The sequence below is a fragment of the Falco naumanni genome, chromosome 12 (genome assembly GCF_017639655.2).
Source record: "Falco naumanni isolate bFalNau1 chromosome 12, bFalNau1.pat, whole genome shotgun sequence".
Taxonomy (NCBI): Eukaryota; Metazoa; Chordata; class Aves; order Falconiformes; family Falconidae; genus Falco; species Falco naumanni.
Genome location: NC_054065.1, coordinates 14,914,886 through 14,938,366, shown reverse-complemented (window position 1 = coordinate 14,938,366; position 23,481 = coordinate 14,914,886). Strand labels below are relative to the sequence as shown.

General features: G+C 40.7%; 1 protein-coding gene across 4 annotated transcripts in view; it reads right to left on the bottom strand.

The window, feature by feature from the left end:
• Nucleotides 1-23,481, bottom strand: part of DAAM2 (dishevelled associated activator of morphogenesis 2) — a 205,539-nt gene that overhangs the window by 133,916 nt on the left and 48,142 nt on the right. For 2 of the 4 annotated variants that reach the window (XM_040612101.1, XM_040612102.1), the window contains exon 1: nt 7,997-8,199. The exons of the other annotated variants lie outside the window; for them this stretch is intronic. In XM_040612101.1, the coding sequence (XP_040468035.1) occupies nt 7,997-8,066 (70 nt within the window). In that variant the 5' untranslated portion in view covers nt 8,067-8,199. Of the gene's footprint in view, nt 1-7,996; nt 8,200-23,481 lie in introns of those variants that run through there. 4 annotated transcript variants of the gene reach the window in all.

Genomic DNA, 23,481 nt, shown 5'->3' with positions numbered 1-23,481 from the left:
TGTAGAGAAGACACAGCCAATCAGTACCAAAATATTTCTGGTAACAAGAAATAACAGCAGCATTTGACCTTCTCCCTGCCCAGAAACCTATTTGAACATGGAAACACTCTCAGTTTTCACCCAAAACTTTGCACCTCCCTGCCAGAAAAATGAGTGGGAACTGCAAAATAACAGAAAATCTGAAACATCAAGACCAACTATGTATTTGGACTGGATGGCAAATCCAAGCAGAAATATGTTATATGTAACCCAACAATCTGCATGCAAGCTGCCAGCCTATCACTAATTTTTAATTATTGGCTGTTGGACCAGTGAATAAGATGAAAATGGCACTGTCACTACTGAATCCCCAAATTTTACTTTTTTTTTTTTTTTTTCTCCCCAGTCATTCCTATTACAAGCAAAGGGTCCACCACACTACCGTGGTGCCTAGCAATGCTTAAAACAGAAAAAATTGTACAGACAAGTGGGTCCATCTCCAAGTCTCTGAAAAGAAGATAACTAGCACATGTATAATGCAAACACTGGGTCCACACCACTGAGACACTTTTCAGGGTGACTTCTTCCCCAGTGCTGGTTCTGTTCATACCCTAACATCAGTCAAACACAGCCTGTAAGAAGCATGACTACTGTCCAGGAAACAACCTAAGGTGTGGGTTTAAGGTGTTGTCACTTAATAATCACAGAAAGCTCCACTGGGATAACCCAAGAATTAAACAAATTAAGCAACACAAAGTCTAGAGAGAGGAGTTAGAGTGGGAAGTAGTTTTAAGGAACATTGTTTTGTTCCTGAGAAAAAATGGTTCTTTAGACAGGAGCAAGTCCACAAGGTCTTAGAATATCCTGTTCATGCTGAGATTTCAAACACAGGCAAAAATTTTCTACATTTTTAAGAGGTCACGCATGATAAGGAAACAAATAATCTCCTACAGGGCCTACTAATAGCAGCACTAGCTCTCCTTAATTCCCAGAGCACGTTTCATATCCATATCAATATTGCATGATACATTTCCAGCATCTACTGGAATACTTCTATAGTAAGAGTTTCTCTCCATTTAAATTACAATAGTATGACCACATGGCAAACAGTGCTTAACCATCAAATCCCATGATAACCACCAAGTTTACCTGTTTCCCAGAAAGCTGCTCACACTGGAAGTGCTCTCTAAGGAAGTGATTTTCATAGCACCTCGGAAACTATCCTCTATGCAAAAGAGGATGAAACATAACATTGCCCAAATGAAAAAAAAAAAGAACCAACACCAAAACCCAAACTAAAAATCAGTCATGGGACAGGATCTACTTTGAGAAGCATTTTTTCTTGTTTATTTAATAGAAAGAAACCAATACTGACAATATCTTGGAAATCAGATCTCTGCCACCAAAGAAAGAATTTCTCTAAGTTGGAAAGAGTTTCTCTGGTGACCAAAATTTAAGCTTCCATTACTAAATAACTGGATAGAGGGAAACCACTTATCATGGAAAATGGAGCAAAGGGCAAGAGGAGAGATCAGTTTTCTAGATGAAAGGACATTGTGCTCTGTAGGAGTACTACAGCAAGTCTCGTGCTATGGAAGGCCCTTGGTGTGGAGGTAATGCCAGTGGGTCACCCAGCCAATACTTCATTCCAGAACATAAATTTATGCCTTTGTATTCAGCTCTTCAAATATTTAGGCTGAGGTCACTCCAGAGGAAATCTATTTCTTATCATATACTAAGGGTCTTATATTCTGCAAGGCTAATTATTTCAGACCTTTGCCAGGGAATCCTCCCAGAACTATATTTATGCAGACAAAGTCATCAGGAACAGAAAGAAAAGGGGGTGGTGGGGGGTGGTGGGGGTGGCAGGGAGAGAAAAAAGCAGCATTTTATTCTTCTCTTCAGAAGGATATTGGAAGGAATACTCAAAATTCTGTTTGCCTTACCAAGGCGGTAATTTCAGGGTGAACATACTATTGGGATTAGTTAGGAGACTTTACAGAAGCCTTTCATTCCTCAGACGAGTGAACAACATACATTTGATATACAGTTTCCTCTCCATGGGTATGACAGAGTCCTATTAATTCCAATCATAGAACAAGAGACTGACTCTTCCAAACAGAACTCAGACTCAGTTAATTTCTGGTGAAATGTCCCTCATTGGATTTGTGGCTGGTGGGTACCTGAGATTTTATTTAGTCCCCAAAATATTTCATTTTCTCCAAAGACCTTTTGAGCTGATTTTAGCAAAGCTGGAGCATTCAAATAATCATTTTCTGACTCCCAGGGAATATATTCTAAGTCATACACAGACTTCAGTAGGGGCCAGTATGAACACCTCTTTTTAACTGCATTCACTCATGCAACTCTTATAATTAAAAAAGGGAAAGAAAACCTGATAGTGCTAGAAGCAGAGTTGACAGAGAAACTTTCTTCTTTTAATAACTGATATTTAAAATGAAAGGTTAGATTGAAGATAAAAACCTCTTTCAATTGGGCTGTAAAGTTGTTTTCTTTGCTTCAAGAAGTAGGCAATGCAGTGAGGCAGAAAGCTAAATCTAAACTGGAGGTAGTATCTCACACTGGAACCTGAAAGCATACGTATACTTGGTTAATGTTGCACAGACTTCTTGCCAAAGCAGATGTGCTCAAAAAAGGTTTAGTTTTCAACCTTAATCCTAACTCTGTGAAGCGTCTGACTACAGATTCAGAAAAGCAACATGTGCCCTATGTCAGCAGTAGTTTTATGCTTCAGCTATACTTCCACACTTTCCCTTAAACCTTCCTGGCCCAGGAATACTCTTCCATGTTGCTTATAACAGCTGAACCAGCTTGTCTCCAATTAGAAAGACAAGGCAGAGTCATCATTGCTTCTGACACCACTGAGCAGAAGCTGCCCTCCAGCTGTGCAGAAAGTCAAAGCTTCCTTTTCTCTCTGGGTCTTGAGCAGACCTTCTGCACCTTTACCAGCCAGTGCCAGAGTTGTGCATCATGGACTGCACATGCAACAACCTTCAGCTCTCTCCATTCTGCACCCCTACCACCACTGTCAGCAAAGACCTGGATGTAGTTTACTCACTGTTTCTCCTCACCCATAGATTCTCCATGCATCACAGAGTAGTAGTAAGTAAGCAGCGCTACGGAGAGCGTAACTAACACAACACATACATGGGAAAGTGACTTTAAATACAGACTTTTTCCCCCACTGACTGAAGAACTTGGGATATGCCAGTGTTCTGCATGTCTCTTGGTTGGTTTCAGAGCAACATTTTATGTTCTGTTCTTACTTCTATATGCAGATTCTCTTCATCAGATATAGCTTTGGAGTCCATCAAACAAAATGCTTCTCACCTGCCTGCCACTTCTGAGACAACCCCATGGAAATAAGATAATGCCAGCACACTGACATTTAGCTCCACAACCATATAAGCTGTTCAGCATCAGTCATCTACAAACAACATATGTGCATTCAAAACCTAAGGCCCTGTCAGTCTGTTGATGAAGAGTAAAACAATGTCTTCCTGTTCTGCTAGTCAGTTAAGATCACACAAATAACTCATGATTAAACATTAAAAATGGGTTACAGGTGTGGCTGGTAGAACATAAACTTTAAGCTCAATGTTAAAATAAGAGTCAAAATTCTAAGCTTCCTTCACTGCTTTAGTCACATATCCCTTGTTTTCAGTGCAAGGTGTTTCTATACAGTAAATGCTTCCAGGGTCGCAAAGCCAACCACACACACTCCAATGCAGTTTTAAAAGAGAAAGACAGACATCTTTCATGCAAGTCTTCCTTCCTTCCCATCTGAAAATAATGAAAACAGCCTCAGTCAGACTTCTGTCCCCCTATTTCAAGCTCCACTGACTGCCAGTGTAGCAAATACACTACCTTAGTTCAAGCTCTCTGTCTCCTCTAGATAAAGCAAAAGTAAAAGAATTTGCAACCCATCTCAGAAATAATTGGCTAGAAGGAATTCCTTTACACTGGCTTTATTACAACATGGAGAGCACAGTTTTTTGCAATACCTCTTTCCTATCTTCTTCCAGCCAAGGAAGTACTTCAGTAAGGAGATTTAAAGATAGAGGGCCTAAAACAAAGCTTTTACTATGATCCACATATATACGTATAGATAGATAGATAATCTACACATACATATAGCTCATTTCCTTGTTCCAAAACTCCACAATGTTTTGATAAACACACCAAAAGTGGCTGGGGACGTAAGTACAAAAACATGTACACTAAGTTTATTTTTGGCCGGTTTGTTTTGTGGCTTTCCTCCAACGTTTTGGATGCACAGTCCCACTAGGGTCACAGTGCTAAAATTTTCCTTTAAAAAGTCCCACTCAAAGGTCCAGGCCTCTTTTTCTGTCTCCATACCACCAGCATCCCAATACTCCTGAAAAAAACCTGAACTTATCCAGTGCAGAAAAGAATAATGATGTGTATGTACAACCTTCCATACTGAGTCCTCTCCTAGCTTGGCCGTGCTATGACATACCTTCCTTCACCAATGCAATTTTCCAAGCCATACATGGGGAGGAGATCTGTATAAAGCTGTAAAGGTGACTAACTGCTTTGGCTCATCAGATCTAAAAGTTGGTGGGGATGCAAGTTTAGGGTTTTGAACTGAGCTAATCAGAATAGCTGGAGCATCTTGGTCCCCTCAAAGCCTAAAGTGAGGTAAGACAAAGGTCATGGTTCCCTCAAGGATTACACCCCACAATGGTTTTACACACAAAGAACCCCATCTCACATGGCTTTAATGCCCCATTTTATACTTCAATCTATATTTTTCCATTAAGTGGACATTAGAATCCCAAACCACATGTTTTATTCTGCTCCATCTCTGGAAGGTAAAAAAAAGTAACAAGTCCACATTATTTTACCAGACAGTAGAGGGTAATCTATGAAATATATGGAAGAAAAGGGGTGGAGGTGGGGGGAAAGTTGAAGGGAAGATGAAATTAAAACATTGCCTTCAGCCTTACTGAAGAAAATTTATGTGTCTTTCTCAAGGAACAATGCTTCTTTCATGCACTCATAAAGAGAGTTTTCTTTCTTTGCAAACACTCCATTGAAAAACTAAAACCAAACAATTGCCAGGTTGACAAGAAAGATCTGACAGGTTTTCTTTAAGAGGAAGACTGAACAGCTCTTGGAGCAGGTAGCGATGGGGTGAACCATGATGCACCTTTCATTCAGAAAGTGATAAATGAGTTCTGAGCAACTCGTAGAGGGAAAGAAAAAAAGAGGAAGAAAAGGAAAGTGTGAAATGATGAGTCAAAATATCCCCTTTAAGAAAAAGGTATCATTTTAGTCTGCAATGGGAGTTAAAGAGGACACTTAGAAGCAACATATACTACCAAGAACCTTTTCCAGGGAAGACCCAGCTTCATGACCCCAGAAGCCACATGCTGAAAACTTTCACATGATCAGAAGCCAAAAAGACACACACCACACACCTTTATGGAGCTGAGGAAAGGGAAAGCACTAGGAAGTGGTTCACAGACTGGGTGTAACAATAAATCACTGCTGCTTTTGAAATACGGCTGGGCCAGGCAGCTCTTAAGAAAAATGCTGCAATATTGACCTCAGCAGCTGAGGTTGGAAGGGGGTCTCTCAAGACTGTCTAGTCCACCCCCCTGCTCAAGCAGAGCTAGCTAAGGCAAGTTTCCCAGGACTGTGTCAATGTGGGTGTTAAGTATTTCCAAGGACAGAGTCACAACTTCTCTGGGCAACCTGTGCCAGTGTTCAGCCACCCTCAAGGTGAAAAAAAAAAAGTTTGTGTTCAGATGGAATTCCCTGTGCTTCAATTTGTGCTCATTGCCTCATACTCTGTCACTGGGCATCGCTGAAAAAAAAGTGCACCTTTCTTAAGCAAAGAGCCAAATTTCTTAAAAGTTCTCTTATTAGCAAAGCCCCTGCTCTATGTGAGCATTTAAGGGACTTACTTCCATGTACAGATCTAGACTAGTTGCATAATGAGAGAATGTTGCAGAAATTCTCTCTTGAGCCAACACCCGATAATGACAGAAAAGAACAAGCTGCAGAAAAAGAGATCCATACATTGAAGAAGTATATTAGAAATAAAAAACACCAGTACATTCTTCTTTATGTCAACCTCATTACAGGTTCTCACACCACAAAAATTCACAGACAGGCTGTCAATTAGAAAAAAAAAAACCAACAACAACAACAAAAAAAAGACTCCTCATATTTGTAGAAGGTGAGTCTTCACAGATTATTAGTCCACTGTATTTTAGGTATCTTCCCCATCCTTTCTCAAAACCAAATGTTAATGACAACACAATTTTGTCATTAACATTAAAGTTGTGAATCCCTAAGCAATTTAATACCAATAGAAGCAGCCTTAAATAAAATCTCTTGATTGGCAATGCTTATCAAAGTTTGTTAACTACCGAAATGTTATTAACATTAAAAGCTGTGGTTATCCAGAGGAGTTAACAAATAGAGGCAGGCTTAAAGAAAAGCTCTTGATTGGTAACACTTATGAAACTACTGTTTCTCAGTTCTACTACCATCCACAGTGCAGACACTATCTCTGCATTAACACAGGCAGTGACAGTGACAAACACAATGGACTTTTACATCTACTAGTTCCCGTACCAGGTAAAGTAAGATCATTGTTATTGCACTGGCTTGCTCAAAGACATTCCCTAGACATACTAATCTAGTCTTATTATTTTACCACTTGGGAATAAGTCTTCATAACAGGAGATGATCCAAACTTTAAAAAAAAACAACCCCAAACCCTAAAAACAAACAGCCTTGGGTCTGGATTTGAATTCTCCAGAAGCTTAGGTCTTTGCAGAATTGTTCCCTTTGTATGCCTCAGCTGCTTGCACTGAAGTCAGTGGATGTTTGACCATTCTTTTCTGTGGGCACAGGATAGTATTTTAGCCACAGCAGGACTGCTAACCGCTACCATCTAGTATTTGCTCTTCAGAAGCTTTTTGGGGCAAATGCTTAGAAAGTAGTTGAATTCAGGTTTTGTAAGCAAAACCCCAGAAAAACTCTTTCTCAGAGGTCAAGCCCTGTTCCCTGAGGCCTGGGTGCAAGCTTTCTGGCAGGACTTCTCCTGAGCTTGTTGTGTAGAAGATAAGGAATTTGAACAATTTCCTGCTCAGCGGCATGTAGTTCCCCAAACATCTGACAGTTTATGTACTAGGGACTGTCTCCACAGAAACCTGGCTAGAGAGACCATGATGCTGAAAATGACAGCTTTCCAGTAGCAAGCTGTTCATCTTCACTCCCTCACACTCTCTGTCCTGTATTACTTTCTAACTTTATTCTCTTGCCTGTGGCTCTCCCATAGCATATCGGGTAATGCACACCTCCTCCCAACCAGGTCTGAAGGAAAGGCTATTGACTCCCAAACCAGTGCACCAGTGCTGCAATTAAAGCCACTCCCCATGGGATGCCAAAATCACACACACTCTCTCATTCACCAAAACATCATGCACCAAGTGAGTGTGCACTTGGCCCTGACTTGCCACTCTCCTGCACCGCATACATTATCTGTCAGATAAGACTCCAACAGAGCCCTTTGGTGAACGATGAAAATGTTTTTTTATAACCATTTCAAAATCAGAAGGGCTTCCCCTCAAGACAACTTGATTTTTATCTCTAAAGACATAAAAGATAGAGAAAAAACAAAAGCAACCCTTACATTTCAGGTTATCCTAAACCAGGGCTGCTTTCACCCCTATGCCAGAAAAACAACGTAGACCCCAGGGACCATGAGCGAGGTGTTACCTTTCTTCAGGCAATCCTTTACCATGCAGCTGCCTGGTCTCTTCAGGGCACTTGCCTGCTAGACTACACCCAGGAGATGCTGTAAGATTCCTTCCAGCAAAATTGCCCAATTTCCCTTGGGGCCAGGCCCATAACATGCAGTAGCTGAACTTATCCAGCCATTTCCAAGTTGTAGCTTCATAGAATTAGTCCCTGAAGAGTAAAAAGGATTCAGCACAAAACGGTTCTAAAGGCTTACCTGAAATGATGCCTGAAAAGACATCTAGCCTGGCCTCTCCAAGTTGTATGTGGTCCTTCAGGGCATTCATTCAAAACAGGGATTAATTGAAGAGAACATCTCAATTAGTTGATGCTTTTCCTGTTCAACTGCACACCATAAAAGGGACATTTTACTATTCAGAGGAAATGCAGGAAATTCTTTCTCTAAATGCACTGATCTTACCAGTCTGCTCTGCAGCCTAACCTTCCTCAGCACAGCCGATTGCAGGAAGGGGATTATACACATAATCCACAAACTTTACTTGCCATGCGTGTACAAGACACACTTGAATGACAATAATTAGAATTTGATTTTAAATAGTGTTTGGCCCTTGCAATCAAGAGCAGACTTTCACAAAACTATCCAGATTCCATTTCAGTGCAAAACAGGAGGCAAATTTCCCCTTTCACCAATATCTTTTCCCCTTCTACTGAACCCAAAAGAAATAAATGGAGTAAGGAAAAGAATTTAGAAAAATCTATCACCATTGAACGTGCAGCATTCAACAGCATAAAAAGAAGGGGAAGAAGGAAACAGTTACAAATAAATACATGTTTCTTCTGTGATTTATCACAAATTTTGAAATATCCAGCTCTCATAAGAATGTGAAAGCATCTGGGAAAATCTGTTTTCTTCAAAATTTGGCAATTCTGAGAAGAGACTTTTTCATGGAAAAATCTTAATGGAAAAATTTGCTTGAGACACACTGAGCTCTTTCAAAAGTCTAACCACCAGTGTCAGTAGGGGAGATGAACACTTACCAAGATCTAGTCTGTCTTCTCAGAACAGTCAACTCAAACAGCCAAGTGCTCACCCTCTCCAACTTCAACACCTGTAGGCTATTACCAGCTGTGGTTCTTCAGTAACAGCAATCATTTAGCTGCTAGTTTGGTCAGGAGTATGGATTCTACTTTACCCCTGAGCTATCTCATCCACTCTGAACAGGTACTATAGCACAGCAGTAGGAGACACAATAAACAAGACTGACTGCTCTTGGTGCTTTGTGCCTTAATGTACATGGGGGAAAGTAACGGTGGATCTCCATCTATCTTTCTAGACAAGTGTGTGAAGCATGAATAGTAACTCAGCAGTCAAGGATGCCTTCTTTTGCTGAGCAATTTTGAGTGGTACAATGCTTCGGGAAAACAGATTTTAAAAAATCATAAATACAAATACATACGAATGCCTTATATCAATCACTGCCAAAGGGGCAGCAGAGCAAGAATGTCCAGCTGCGTCCACAACTTGATATGCTGCCTTTTAGATCTGCTCAAACCTTCAAACTTTTCAATTCTCATTTTGAAATAACAGGCAAAACAACAATCATACCACAATTTTAAGGCACATGTGGAAGGTATTGCAGATTGGAACATATGTAAGTGGCACCGTGCAGTGAGAAGATAAAAGCAACGCATGAAGATATTTCTACATGTTAGCTGGGCAACAAGTAAACACAGGCTGGGAGCATGAAGAATGTGATAGAGGGCAGTGTAAAACTTGCCTCAGGTTTATTTGGCTTCCACTGGCCTCAGTGAGACATATACTCACAAATCTGACAGACAATCTATGGACCATAAAGCTGAAAGGGTTATACCGATTAGCTAGTCTGACCTCAGTCATAGCACAAGCCACAGGATTGCCATAAATTAATTCCTGCCTGAAGTAGAATATAACTTTTCAATAGGCATCTTATTTGACTTAAAGATTTCCAGCAGTAGAAAATCTACCACAACCCTCAGTTAACTGTCTCTCACTTTAGAAACTTGTGCTTCATCTGCCAAGTTTCAATTGCCAGAGTCTGGACCCTGACTTACTTTTCCTAGCTATTGAAGAATGCTATCGCCAAATGTTCTCTGTATAGCTAATTATAAATGGTAATCAACAAGTCACCTTTTAAGCACCTCTATAAATAATTACAGGATAAGCTTTTGAGTCTCATCCATCAATATCCGGGATTAATCCATGTTAAATTTTGTACCTTCTATTTACTACCTCTGCAGCAGTCCATCACATGTGCAACGGTCACTTGAAAAACAGCTAGCTCTTGGATCAAAATAGTTACTCAAGTTTATAACAAAAGAAGTTATGTTTCAAGGCAACCTAGCAAGACACAAGGATATCACAATACAGGTATGAAAAGAATGATGGTCTGCTTAAGATCATAAAGCAAGTAAGTGGCAGAGCCCATAGTAATGCCAGTTTATTCTGATGTTAAATCCTGGTCCTTGTTCGCAATGCCATCTTCCTGCATGACACAAGACAGAAGCTATTCTAAATACAAAACAAAAAAACCCACATCCTGGAATCTCTCCAGATTTAGAGCAAGGTTTTTGAGCTATTTGCATGCAACTGAAAGTAATATAGAAAAAATCTGGGGATCTGCATAATAGTATCTTTCCTGATTATTTTGAGGCATAGAAAACATACCAAGCAAATGAAACTCTTAGGCCTGCACCCACAGCAGGCCCACTCACAGATTTTTGTTCCTTTGCAACTTCAGAGGTGCTTGGCAAGACCAGTTTCAGCAGCCTACTGAGGCTTTACTATCAATTTGATTTCTAAGAACTAAGTAGTCAACAAATTCTTAGTTCCAATTGTAAGTCTGTCCCACTAATTCCAGTTTGCTAATGTAAACACCATAAAAAAAACCCCAACAAACAACTTTAAAAACAAAATATTTGAAAGTCAGTTTCCCTTCTTTACTAGCTGCCAAGAGCAGGGTTCAGGGCTCTGTGCTTCTCAAGTTGATGAAATCATTAACACCTACAGCAGCGTCAGGAATGTAACTCTGCCCTCAGGACTTGGTAAGTAATAAGAAACTGGTGTCAGTTTCACCTTTAAAAACCAGTTCCAAGTAATAAATTTCCAATTTCAGATCCGGATGGAAACCCAGCCCAAGCAGCATAGCACAGGCACAATTCAGAGTGCTTTGTTCACAAGGCATCAACATGGGCAACCATGTCAGCAAGATGCTCACAAAAAGTCAGAAGATCCCTACCATAAAATTATGCCTTGCTATAAAATGCATCCAGCAGAGTATGTGGAGAGTTGCTACAAAAAACAGTGCACAACACTCACAGCTCAGAAAACTTTATTCATTTTCTCTTTACCCAATCCTTTTCTTGCTTCAGACGCCAGACCAAGACTTAGGGAGATCTTGTGTGGCAGCTTCAGGCAGCAGTCAGCCAGTCTGGAAGCTAGAGAGCCAGTATGAATTACAGGGTCTGTATGCGTTTAGCAACTTCAGTGAAGGACCCCCTTTATATTCACTACAACACAGTTCTGTCTTTGCTACTGCAAGGAGTACTACAGAGGAGGCATTAGCAGCTGCTCCTTGGAAGAGTCAAGGTCTCCTGGTAGGATAAAAATTGGGTGCAACCGCCTTTCCAGCAATGTAAGTCTCAAGTGCCCCGCAGAACATGGCGATAGCTTTTTTTGTGCCTCATCTCCCTCTTTTCCACACACAGCACAACAGCCACCATCCTATGTAAGTTGTACATGCCCCTTTCCATTTCACGGGGGAGGGAGCCAATACTGGAATTTCAATACTATCCTCATGCTATTAGTTTATTTAGGTCTGCCTAAAAGAAGCACAGCTGGCTTTCTAACGTATAAACCCACTTAAACCAACAGTTCCTTGACTGTGCTACCTCCCATCTATGCCCTCTGGGTTTAGGGCTGGAGCAAGAGATGCTATGTGACACCGTTTCTGCCACTTTCATGTTCCCCAACTTAATTCACTCTTTCATTATAAGGCACAGGTGAAAATAAATACCACAGTGATAATCCACCATTTATTCTGTATGCATTTCGAGCTCAAGGCAAACTCTATATCTTCCAAACTGTTAGGATGGGATGCACAGGGCATCCTAACCTGTCAGATGTCCTGCAAGTTGCTGCATATATTGACACGCTTCTTTTGAAACTAGTGCTATGTTTTGTTTCTCCCTGTAAACGTACATCAACACCCTTTGTGAAAAGGCCCCCTCTGATGCATGGTCCAGTGCACTGCTGGTACTATATGCCAGTCCTTCTGTAAAAACCACTTCCTTGTGTCCCACCAATAGCCCAAGAATCCAGGATTCTCAGTCATTTCCTGCCCCTTGGAGTAGCATCCAACGATGTCCTGTTTACATTTCAGGGCTGTGGTGGGAATAAACACCATAATGTCAGGACATTCCATCAGCAGGATTCCAGCTCAACCATGCTGGGCTGCAAGCAGGATGCTGAACCAAGTATAGTTTGACTTCTTATTTTATCTTCTTTCCTCTTACTTATACTTCCCTTACCTAACCAAAGTCAGTCCATGCAACTAGTGGACACACTGAAAGGGTCTGTACAATTGTGAAGCTACTAAATTAAGGGAACTAGCAAGTAAGCAAGTTAATATAACAAGCAAGGAAGGGGTACTGGATCACAAAAAGTTTCTTTAGTAAACAGAATTTCAAAGCAACATAATCATCCCTCAGATGACAAAATTGAGACACGGACAAGGCAAAGTAATTTCCTGGTTAGATGGTTGTAAGGACTAAATTCCGTTGTTAACTACAGTAGCAGTAAAACTAACGATAAGTCAAAATTATTTCATTTTTATTATTCTTAATTACATTTCAACTACTTAAATAGCAATACTTGAATAATGAGGAGATATGACAAATGCATCTGCTATTAAATCTCAGCCAAGAGATACCTCTTTTTAAATAGGTTATAAAATGTCCAGACTACAAAACAGTCTGTTAGCAAATAGGCTGTTCTGTGGTATGATTAAAAGCTCTCTATTTCTCACCCCAGAAATGTACAAACAAAAGCTGGCTTCTCCATTCCAATCAGAAAATTAAATGTAAACATTATAAAGGATCTTGAGACACACAAACTGCATGGCTACCAAGGACAGGCTACATGCTCTGCAAGCAACATTTTCTGTGAGGCACTGGATCTCTTGGAATCAGAGAAAACAAAGAAGTGAAAGATATACTAAACATGTACTCGATTTGTCCCACTACAAAAACACCCTGCTGGACAACATTTTGTTGAGTGTTCAGTTCAATCTAGATTTCAAGTGTTGCCATTTTATGTGCAGTAGCTACTATACAGGTATTGATCCTTGATGGACTATAATTGGAAACTAGAAGACTGTGCTGTTGGAATGAATGCTTGCTGTTTGGGATTGAATTGGCATGGAAATATCTCCCTAGCACTTGCATAAGATTCTCTTCTCCAAGTTGCAACCCAGGACTGGTTTAGTCCCACAGGTATCTCATTTACTAAGAGTGGTAGCCCTGAAGGCTATCTGGAAACTCCAGCAAGTGTGATGAGAGTTCCAATCTGCTCCTAAATAAAGCAATGGAGATAAGACCTGTGCCTCGGGCTTGCAATGGTGTCCTTACCCACTTCTAGGTGTCAGTTATTAGCCACCATTCATCAAGTGGATTAGACCTGCCAGATGCTTCCCTCTGAGAAAGATAACTTTCAGAACCTGCTTCAGGTGCCACCATGCCATGCAGAACACTTTCTGTTCTGTGAAATTATTCCAGAAGGAACACATGGAAGCCTAAGCCTCACCATATTTAGAACATGATGCAAGACTCACCTCTTTGTCCAAAGCATAGTGTGAACTGTAGACTCAGAACCCCCTGGCACTTTTCCATGAGCTGTATTTTTCTTTCTCCCTGTCCCTGAAGTTTACAAGTGCGTTGTTGGAGGCAGGTAGGTAGTACTGGTGCTTTTGCTCCCCCTATTTGGGAAGCCGATGATTTAAACCATGTGCACACAGTGAAGTCTCAACAAGGACATTATAAATGCATGTAACGATGTGATGGCTGCTGGCGATCAATGGGGGGAAAAAAAGGGAGGAGGAGTTTACTGAGTTTCAGGCCAGCTCCTAATGGACAAGCTTCCACATCACAAAACCAAACAGTGCAGCTGCCACTAATCACATCAATCAGCCATCTTCTCAGAACAGCCAAGCAGCAAACGGACAGACACTGACCAAGCTGCTCTCTCTCAACGTGCTTCCACAGGACTCTAGAGCACACAGCAAGACAGGGTGTGAGGAAATTAGATGTATATTGCCCACACTTTTCTTGCCACTTTAGCATCTTTGACAAATATTACACTAACTTTAAAAATAATCAGTGGGCCCAGTATAAAAATAAAGTGCAAGTTGGCTTCCATGAGAAAGCAACTGAGCCAACGCCATTTATAGTAATTTGACGTGTCACTGAATAGCATCATTTTTATAAATACACTGAAAGCCGGACATGAAATAACTGGTTAACAGCTCCCTAATCACAAGGGCTTCCTCTGCTACACATTTTTCCTATTTACCCAATAGCTTCTGTTTTATATCTAGTTTGCTAATGGAAAGAGAGGAAGGGGGAGGGGGGGAGAAATTGGCCTAAACTGATCCAGCAGATGCACAGAACTGGGGCCTCAAACACTGGCTTCTTTTCTGCAGCCACCAAAGGGCGATGGGGGAAAAGACATTTCAGCAAAATTCTTTCTCTGCAGCAACTACCGCAGAAACACATTTCCCTCTGTTTGGAGCCACTCAAAATAACTGCAGCTCAAATGCCAGAAGAATATTTTGTGCTTCCTGCATTCATAAGAAGAAAGAGATGGGAAAATACTAAAGAAAGTTCCTAGTATGGTGGTCTCAAAACAGCAGTAGAAGACTTCAAAAAAAAAGTGCAGTCTCATAAAGAAAGCAAAACAAAACTACCCCAAAATATTTAGGTTTTAATGATCCCAAAGTGTTTTACAACCATGCATAGGAAATACATAATTTTATGAGACCACTCATCTTCTATGCCACACAGACTATTAAGATTTTTACAACAATTCTCTATACCCGATTTCTAACAGCTGCTAGGAATCCCTTTGCAAGCGTGACTGCATGCAGCACAAGCAGCTATCATCATTTCTGCATGTACTAAAGTAAACAAAACTTCCTCAGGTATGTTGACTTCTGTGTCTGCACTGCTTAGAAGGTGGGATGCTGAAGCACACTGGCACCTGTGCACTTCCATGGTGGACACCCTGCCTTGTGTTACCAAATGAAAGGGGGTAAAGGATGAAATGAGGCTTCACACTGTCACGACACCACAAGGCCAGGAAAAAGGTGAGGGATTCACCACCTACTCAAAACTGCATCCACCTTTGCTCTGTCCATTTTAATTTTAAGCTGCTCAAAAAATAATGTTTTTAAACTACAAAGTTGGAGGAGGGGGGCACCGTAGATGCAAGCAGAACGTGATTGTGAGAGCTGTCCAAACTCAGGTTGGTAGCAGAGGCAAGAAGCAAACACCTGCCTGCGTTCTTTGTCCACGAGGCCCTTAGCTCCAGTGACTGAAATTTCACTGTATCCCCTATTTCCGTACTGCAGTATTAGACCCAGAAACAGGCATGTAAACCTCCTACGCTAACCAAGCTGTAAGCATCTTAACATTAAAGCTACGCCTATGTTACTGAGTTGTCGTAGCCCATCATCAGCATCTAAATCGACAGAGTATTCTGTGTTGTGATGACTTACACTCATTTTCCAGCCAACTGTCAAAAATATGTCTATCCAGAGAGGAAGGTGACAAACATGGGAGGGCTAGTGGCACTGAAATAATCTTAGCTTTGTACTGACTGAAGTGTTGGCAGGTTCTAGCCTATAACCTATATACTTGCAACTAGTCTAAGGTGGGGTACCCTGTACTTAAAGCACCTCCCCAGGTCTGGGTCAAAGGCATTTCTCTTTGTGAATGGTATGAGTGAATTTGGGAAAAACAGGAATGTATCAGAAGGAATGGGACTCTGAAGATTATTTCAGACTTAAACAAAAAGCCAGAGAAGATGATGGCCCAGCAGCAAATGCCTTGACATGCTGAGTGGGATTACAAACCAAGGCCTACACTTTGTATGGAAAAGCAGCAAGCAGACTGCCAAGACCCCTCTCTAAATACATTTCAAAGTGGGTTATTGTGAGGAGTGTGACCACTATGATCTCAGCTGCCAACGAGTACTTCTGTGGGAAGCAGTTTGCAAGCAGGAACTCATTCTCCCAACAATCCAGGCTTTGACCCATATTTGTGCTGTGCAGTTAATCTAAGTGGAATTACTGCTGGTGAAAGGGGCCATATGGACAGCCCTTGAGACAGAAATCTTATTTACCCACAGAAACTCCTGTGGCCAGCAGCATTCTAAGATATATCTTACATGCATGTGCCAGGGCCACGTGCACTTCTCTCCAGCTCCCTAAACAATTAATCCTGGACTACCCAACCCCAGTTTTCTGTAAGATCACAGGAAGAGATTTTGCAATTGCTAGATTCATACAAAGTAAATAGAAGAGCGACTCAAAAGCATTTTTACATAGCACACAGAAAGCCTATCACTGTTTTCTGATTAGTGACATGTTTGTCTGGGTCTGAACAGAGGACATTCAAGAACACATCTGTTGGTATGCTGGTCCAATTACAAAATAAATACATTGTGTTACAACCAAAATGTGTTTTGCCATATTTGCTGGATACTATTTTGCTCCCTCTCCTCTCTGCCTACAACTCCTTTAGCTCTACCCTGGAACTGCTTAATAATGACAGACAAAAACTTCCAGTTAAGATCTCCTTTAGCTATTATGAGGATGAAAGCCATAAGGGGAACTTAAAGTCAGCAAGGCAGAAGTTAAGCCTGGACTTAGATCCTACTTTTCCTGGAAAGTGAGGCTTGAAACATAATTCCCCTGTGTCTTCACTAGGCACATGGATTCTGTCTACACAAACTTTGGAGGACTCCGTGCATATTCCTTACATGCAAGATAGCAGCATATCACACAGCTGCCAAAGAAGCATCCCTTGATAACATTCTTCAGCTTGTTTTATGAACTGAGATTTTGCAGAGGAGAACACCAAATAGAATAAACTGGCCAAAACCAGCACTATATGGTGGTACATCAGTAGACATACAGGCAAACATAGATGGACTAGAAGTCTATGCAATGACTGAGTAAATCAGAACATTTTTTTCCTCTCAGTTAGATTATATGTGTTGGAACAACTATAGTGGCCCAGGATCCTTCCATTTCTTGAAATGCAGTGGCAGATAGCGTTAAGAAAACTGCAGCTGGATTCACTGTTGCTCAGCAAGTGTTAACAGAAACTACATCTGGCTCCCTTCCTTGTGTTTCTCTAAGTTTTCAAATGGAAATATTCCTTATTTAAATACCTTCTAGCCACCCTACACAAGGCATCCCACACACACTCCTTTGGTGGATTCTTCTACAGGAGTGCGAGTTTAAGTATTACAGCAGTTCATTGTCTTTTGGTATCATATGCTTTCATGCCAACTGCTGAAATTCTGGATTAATCACCACTGACAGGTACTGAGACAATTCAAAAGCTCATTGCTTCAGACGTCCTAAAACTATCAGGCAGCCACAAAGCAAGTACATAATGTCATCAGCAGAACAGGCACAGCTTCAAAGACAAGCAGAAAGCCTCACTGCTTTCCTGTAATCTGTAATCCCTGGCCACCATCTTTGCCTGATGAGAGGATACTAGTCTTTCAAAAGAGTAAGCGGAGAGAGCAGAGGCAGCATTATATCTTGAGCATACCCCTGGATGAATATACCCTTATGTTTGCATGCCGTCGCCCTGTTGCATATTCCAAAGCGAGACTACTTGGGCTTCACTTGTCCTTGACTTCTACAGGCAGAGAGCTGTATGCTTGAGGAGATAGGGTAAGGATTCATTTGTGGGATGTCTGCCTTCAGCCCTGGGAAATGAGACTGGCATAATATTCACTTCCACCTTCCGACTGAACTTAGGGGTAATTTGCAATTTAGTACTGAATGAAAAACATCTTCCCTGGGAAACTGAAAGCAAGTATTTACCTTAGAGCTACACCCTCTGTTCCACCAAAGCAGTATGTTCGAACAGTTATGCACCAGGACAGTCTTTTTAGATAGAAAGTGTTTGAAGAACTCACAATAATACCTTGCCCAGATTGAAATCTCACCTGGACAAGACTCATGAAACACTAGACCTTTCCCCCTCCAAGCAGTAAAACAGTGTTAACATCTCTTGCATAAAAGACAATGCCAGACCTATTTTTGCTTCTGAAACTAGTACTGTTCCCACAAAATCTCCTGTATCAGATCCTCTGCTTATTTATATTGAAAAGTCCTTGGAGCAGTGGCAGCTTCTCCTTTTGCTCTTCATTGGAGCTTAACTACAAAGAATAATAGTAAAATCTGCATTGGCAACATTCTCTATGGCCAGGCATCAGGCCCAGATAAAGCGTCAGAAATTCTCTGACCTTAAATATATTCTCCTATGCTTGCTCTGTGTTCTCAAGTACAGCCATCGTTCACCTCAGAGGGATGAATTTGCCTTTGAACCCAATGATTATGATCACATAGTCATAGCAAGACCTTCCCAAAACACTGCTAGTACTGGACCACCGAGAAAGGCATCGCAATGAACAAGTGGATAATGGGATGAACAAATTCAATTTATACAAAGTACTAGACATCACGTTCACCAAACCAGACTATCACGGCTACTTATTGGTTACAATTTCTACACACACAAGGGTTTATACCACAAGGTCCTCCGTTCCAACAGTCTAAACACTGTAATGCAGATGGCAGAGGAAAGCCAGGCACAGGAAAATGGCTGTATTTCCTCCTTCTGGATTAGACCCGCTTGCAAATACCCATTTTCCCTCCTCAAGTCTAGCCTAAAGGCCCCCTGCAAGTGTTGTTCTCACTAATGTTCAAGGAGATGATTTGTTCCATACACTATTTTGGCTCTAAGCTTCATGCTTTATGGATAAATGCACATCCTACATCCCCTAGGACCCAACAGAAAGATATCCCTGTAAGAAGAAGGTCAGAACAGACCATTATGATCATCAAACCTGAACTCTTGCAGTACAAAACCTGCAGATTCGCACCTAATAATTTCTTCTTCACTATTCCTCATAGAGGTGGAAACAGAGCTGTCACTGCATGGTATAATTTTTTTTTTCTGATTCCTGTCTACAAAAGGCCAGAAGATATCTCTTAACAGCCAAAGACACTTCACCAAATCATGTTTGATAACCACTCAAATTCTGGATCAAGCTTCCCACTTGACCCTCCTTACCCAAGGATCAGTAAGTTCTTTACTAGCATCAGTGAATTTAGTCACAGGTCATAGCTTAAAAAAGTTCTTTTTCACCTATTTCACAGAGAAAGAAACATAATTAGAAATCAGTTATTGAAAGCAGGATACGTAGACAAACAGAACTAAAGTGTCCTACTTTAAAAGTCTGCTCCATTTTTGGAACAGCAGTTTCCTTTAAATTAACCCCGTAATGCAGAAATTTTATTATTTTTTTTTTTTTTCTCCTCTCATTGTTTCATTATTTTTCATGGGAGAGTCCAGAAGGGACAAAAATCACATCCTGTGACCTCCACTATACTGAACAGCAGCAAAGAAAGTTTGCCACCACAAGTGCCTTCTCATGTCCTTCCCCAAAACCCAGAATTTGTCCATTGCTGCAACAGGTTACAGAATTTCACCTAGTTAATACGTGTAATGGTGTGGTAGTAAAGAAAGTAGCAAGTCTTTTAGCAGGGGGCACTACAGCTTCTAAATGTGAAAGGAGAAACAAGATGCAAGCAACCAAGTCAGGGTTCTGTTTGTTGTTTTTCTTTTTTTTTTTTTTTCTTTTTTCCTTTCAGAGGCAGAGGATTGGGGTAAAGCACTGAGCTGAAAGGGAGAAAATAAATTAAAAAAAAAAGAAAAACACTCCACCACACTACAATGAAATTCATTGTATTTGTATGCTTCTAAAAGATCTCCTGCCTTTGTGTAAGTGCAACACAACCTTGAACGTGCAGGATACAGGCTTCACCACAAGACTTCTTTCTACAGTTTAGCAAATGGGTGGATCCAGCTCACTGGTAGATTAGCAAACTGCAGTTGATCAGGTCTGGATTGCTCTGACTCTCAAATATCACAGGGAAAATATTTAGGAATCCTGTTCAAATATAATTTTCCTCCCAGTCTAGTAAGTATTTGTGACAGGCAACCAGAAAACATCTACACTACCACAAAGCTAAGAAATAGCTACAAGTTTGATGCCTCTGGCCAAGTTCTTTGCTCAGTCACAGCAGTACAAACATGTTTGCCTTCAGCAGGATTTTCTTAGTATTTCAAATGTGCCCTTGGCCTCCAGTGGGATGCAAGATATAAATGAGCAAGAAGCTTGACTCAAAATTGCCTACAAGTCATTTAGACCCAACTACCAGGTAGAATTCCCACTAATTTTTATGATGCCATTACTTTGTTCCCGTAAACACTACTTGAACCCAGTGACTTTCCTTTTGACCTATTAAGGCAATTCTCTTTTTCCAGGCTGATCATAATCCCTATTCAATGTTCTGAGAAAGATACAGTCTTTTCCTCTGCTTTTGAACAAATGCAAGCACTCTGGTATTAGTCTTCTGAATCCCATGCAGTTTCACTTAGTAATGAAGTAGTTTCTTCTCTCAGAAACAGCAGGTAAGGTCCTTCACTGTGCCTGGTACAAACTGTGATCTCCACCACAGACAAGTATTTCCATGGCCAAATAAATCCTGTATGCAGTATGGATATACAGTGGGAAATAATAGTAGCTAGAGACATGACAGAGACCCTGTAACTAGCATAAAAGCCTACAAAAAAGTGTATTTGTAACCTTCAGGATGTAAGCTAACCTCTGACAAGAGTCAGAAAGAATAAATCATCTCCACCACTTTAACTGAGGGGGTGGGTAAGATAAAAAAAAGTAAAAATGGGAGATGTTTTCTTAGACTGGAACTGTGCTGAATGGCTCCAGGACACAGGACAAGAAACACTACCTTTACCAATAAGTAAGAAAAATGGGAATCTTAAACTGTGTGATTTGTATAGGATGAGGACAATGAAGTTTAGCTCATCCTTTCCTGAACATAATGCTTTTCTATTTTCCTTGCCAAAGTCATTATTCTTCAAGATGTAAATTGATCACAAGTTGAGAGCAGGGGCAGTTACCCTTGTAACTGGCAAGTTACTTATGCAAGGAACGCAGAGGAGTATGCATTGGCTTCCATTAGAGACGAGATTCCAACTGAAATGATTATTTGGTCCCTCTTGGCACAACAATTGTTAAACTGCTACATTTTGCTACTGTAACAGGACTTTCTAACCTTGCTCCTTCTGTACCAATTTCATATTGATTTCTGTTGAAGTTGCTGCCAATGCAAGGTCCTGAAATATAGGGCCCAACCGCAGTCAGAAGGAAAAGAAGGTACAATGGAACCAGGGAGGGGTTAAAGAAAACACAGAAAAGAACATTGTACTTGGCTGTACAAGTAACTTGTGAATATGTCTTGAGAAATGTCCTGGATTATCAACTGTAATAAAATCTCTCAATGAGGAAAACAGGGATGTCCTAGAGAACTATGAGTTCTGGTTTTCTGTGTTCACTTAATGCACAGTTTGAAAAGATTTCCTTTGTAAAATTGGGGGGAAAAAAGGGGGGGTGGGAAGTACAGCCACAGAAAGCTCATTTTTCCAGGTAGCTAGAGATATGTTTAAGCATTGCTTCTGTAAGGAGAAAGACAGCAAAATACTATTTTGGACATGGATGGGAAAGCAAGGACATAGAAATAATGAAGGGATTTATTTAGTTATTGTTAACAGTCAACTTCAAGTGGGAGACTGAGAGCCTGACTTAGTTTTGGGGCAGCAGTTCCTCCATGGAGACTGTATCTGGAGAAAGAAGGATGAAAGTGGGCTGAAATAATGATCAAAGAACAAATGTGGTCTCCAAATTACATTAAGATGGGAAGCTGGTTGTCAGGCAAGATTTTAGAAGCAGCAGCAAAGGTCTCGGATTTTTTCCTCTCAAAACTGGTATAGCATGATCCTCTCTCTATCATCCACTATGGAGTAGTCTTTTTGCCTAACTTTAAGTAATAGTGGATAACATTTGTAAGATACAGGCCAGAAACAGTGTTCTGCACTATTATAGTACTAATTATTTCCCCTGAGTTTGAGGAAGACTGTCCAAGTTTCCACATCAGCTCCCCATTTCCTATTGAAACATAATGGCTTAGCACATGAATATTTCTCTCTCTCTCTCCACCACCTGGATTCGAGTAGGAAGAAGTAACTAGCCAAGTTACTCCTTTATCTAAAGCAATAGAAGCTTATAATTTTCATGTTGATATCCTAAAATCTCTGCATGCCAGAAACACAGGACGAGTGCCTGCATGCACTTGGATAGAAGACTACTACTTTTTTATATGTATAATTGCTTTAGCCCTGTCTTGATATGGTTTAAAACTATTTAAGCCTCCAACTGCCTACCTGTTGAGGTTATGCTGGTATGTTTGCTGTTAAGTTTTTTAACAATAGCCAAGACTGAAAAACTAGTCTTTCTAAACAGGGGAGCCACCTCAAAAACATCTAGCCGTCTGTTGCAAATACTGGTTAAGGGGCTAAGCCCTGCTTTATCTCAGGCACACTTTTAGGATGCCTCAACAATATGCAGGGAAAAAACGCAATTGAAGAGTTTTAAGAAAGAAAAAAGAGCAAGCAACAAACCTTATCTTTTCATCTTCATTATAAAAATGCAAAGCTACCCATATGGCCCACTGCAAAAGAATGCATTTCCTGGAGGCACTGTGCTGCCTCACTAATGCACACATACAAGATGTACTGTACAGATTTCAACTGGAGGTCACAAAATCCCATTGCTGACCAGCAAAGAAGGAAAAAGAAAAAAAAATCCTCATGTTTCACAGTCAGGAGATTCTCACAGAGCCACATTTCACAACACAGCAGCTGAGTAAGGATTTTTAAAAACAGCAAAAACATTAAAGTATGTTTAAGGTCCCAGATACATGACTTCTGCTCAAAATAAAAAGTGTCTGTTCCCACTGTTTAGAAGAGGAGAGAGTTGAATGTGGTTGTGGGTTTGTACAATGACGTCCATGCACAGCATCATGCTAGGAAGTTTGCAGATCTGTGATGAAGAGCATGAGCATGTGTTCATGTATCCCAGGACAAAACCGTGTGATTGCATGCCTATTCGCATACTCAGGCATACACATGTTGATCTGGCAGGATGAAGGCAGAAACACAAGTTCGCACACATGCAATTCTTACCTCTTCTCTGTATACAAAACACAGATTTAGAGCCTGAGTGCAATAACTTGGCAGTCAGAAAAAAGTGATGTTTCTCATGTAGGAAATACCACCCAAGCTGCAAAAGCTATTTTTCTTGCTGCTCTTCCATTCCATGTACATGCTGGCACCTCTTGCCGACATGAAGTCATAGTATATTCCAGGAACAGCTCTAGCTTTTTTTTTTTTTTTTTTTTTTAAAGAAGGAAAAGTGGCAAGTTTACCAAAATTGGCTTAAACCATGAAGACTGAGACCCTGAAAGATATGTAGATGTTTTA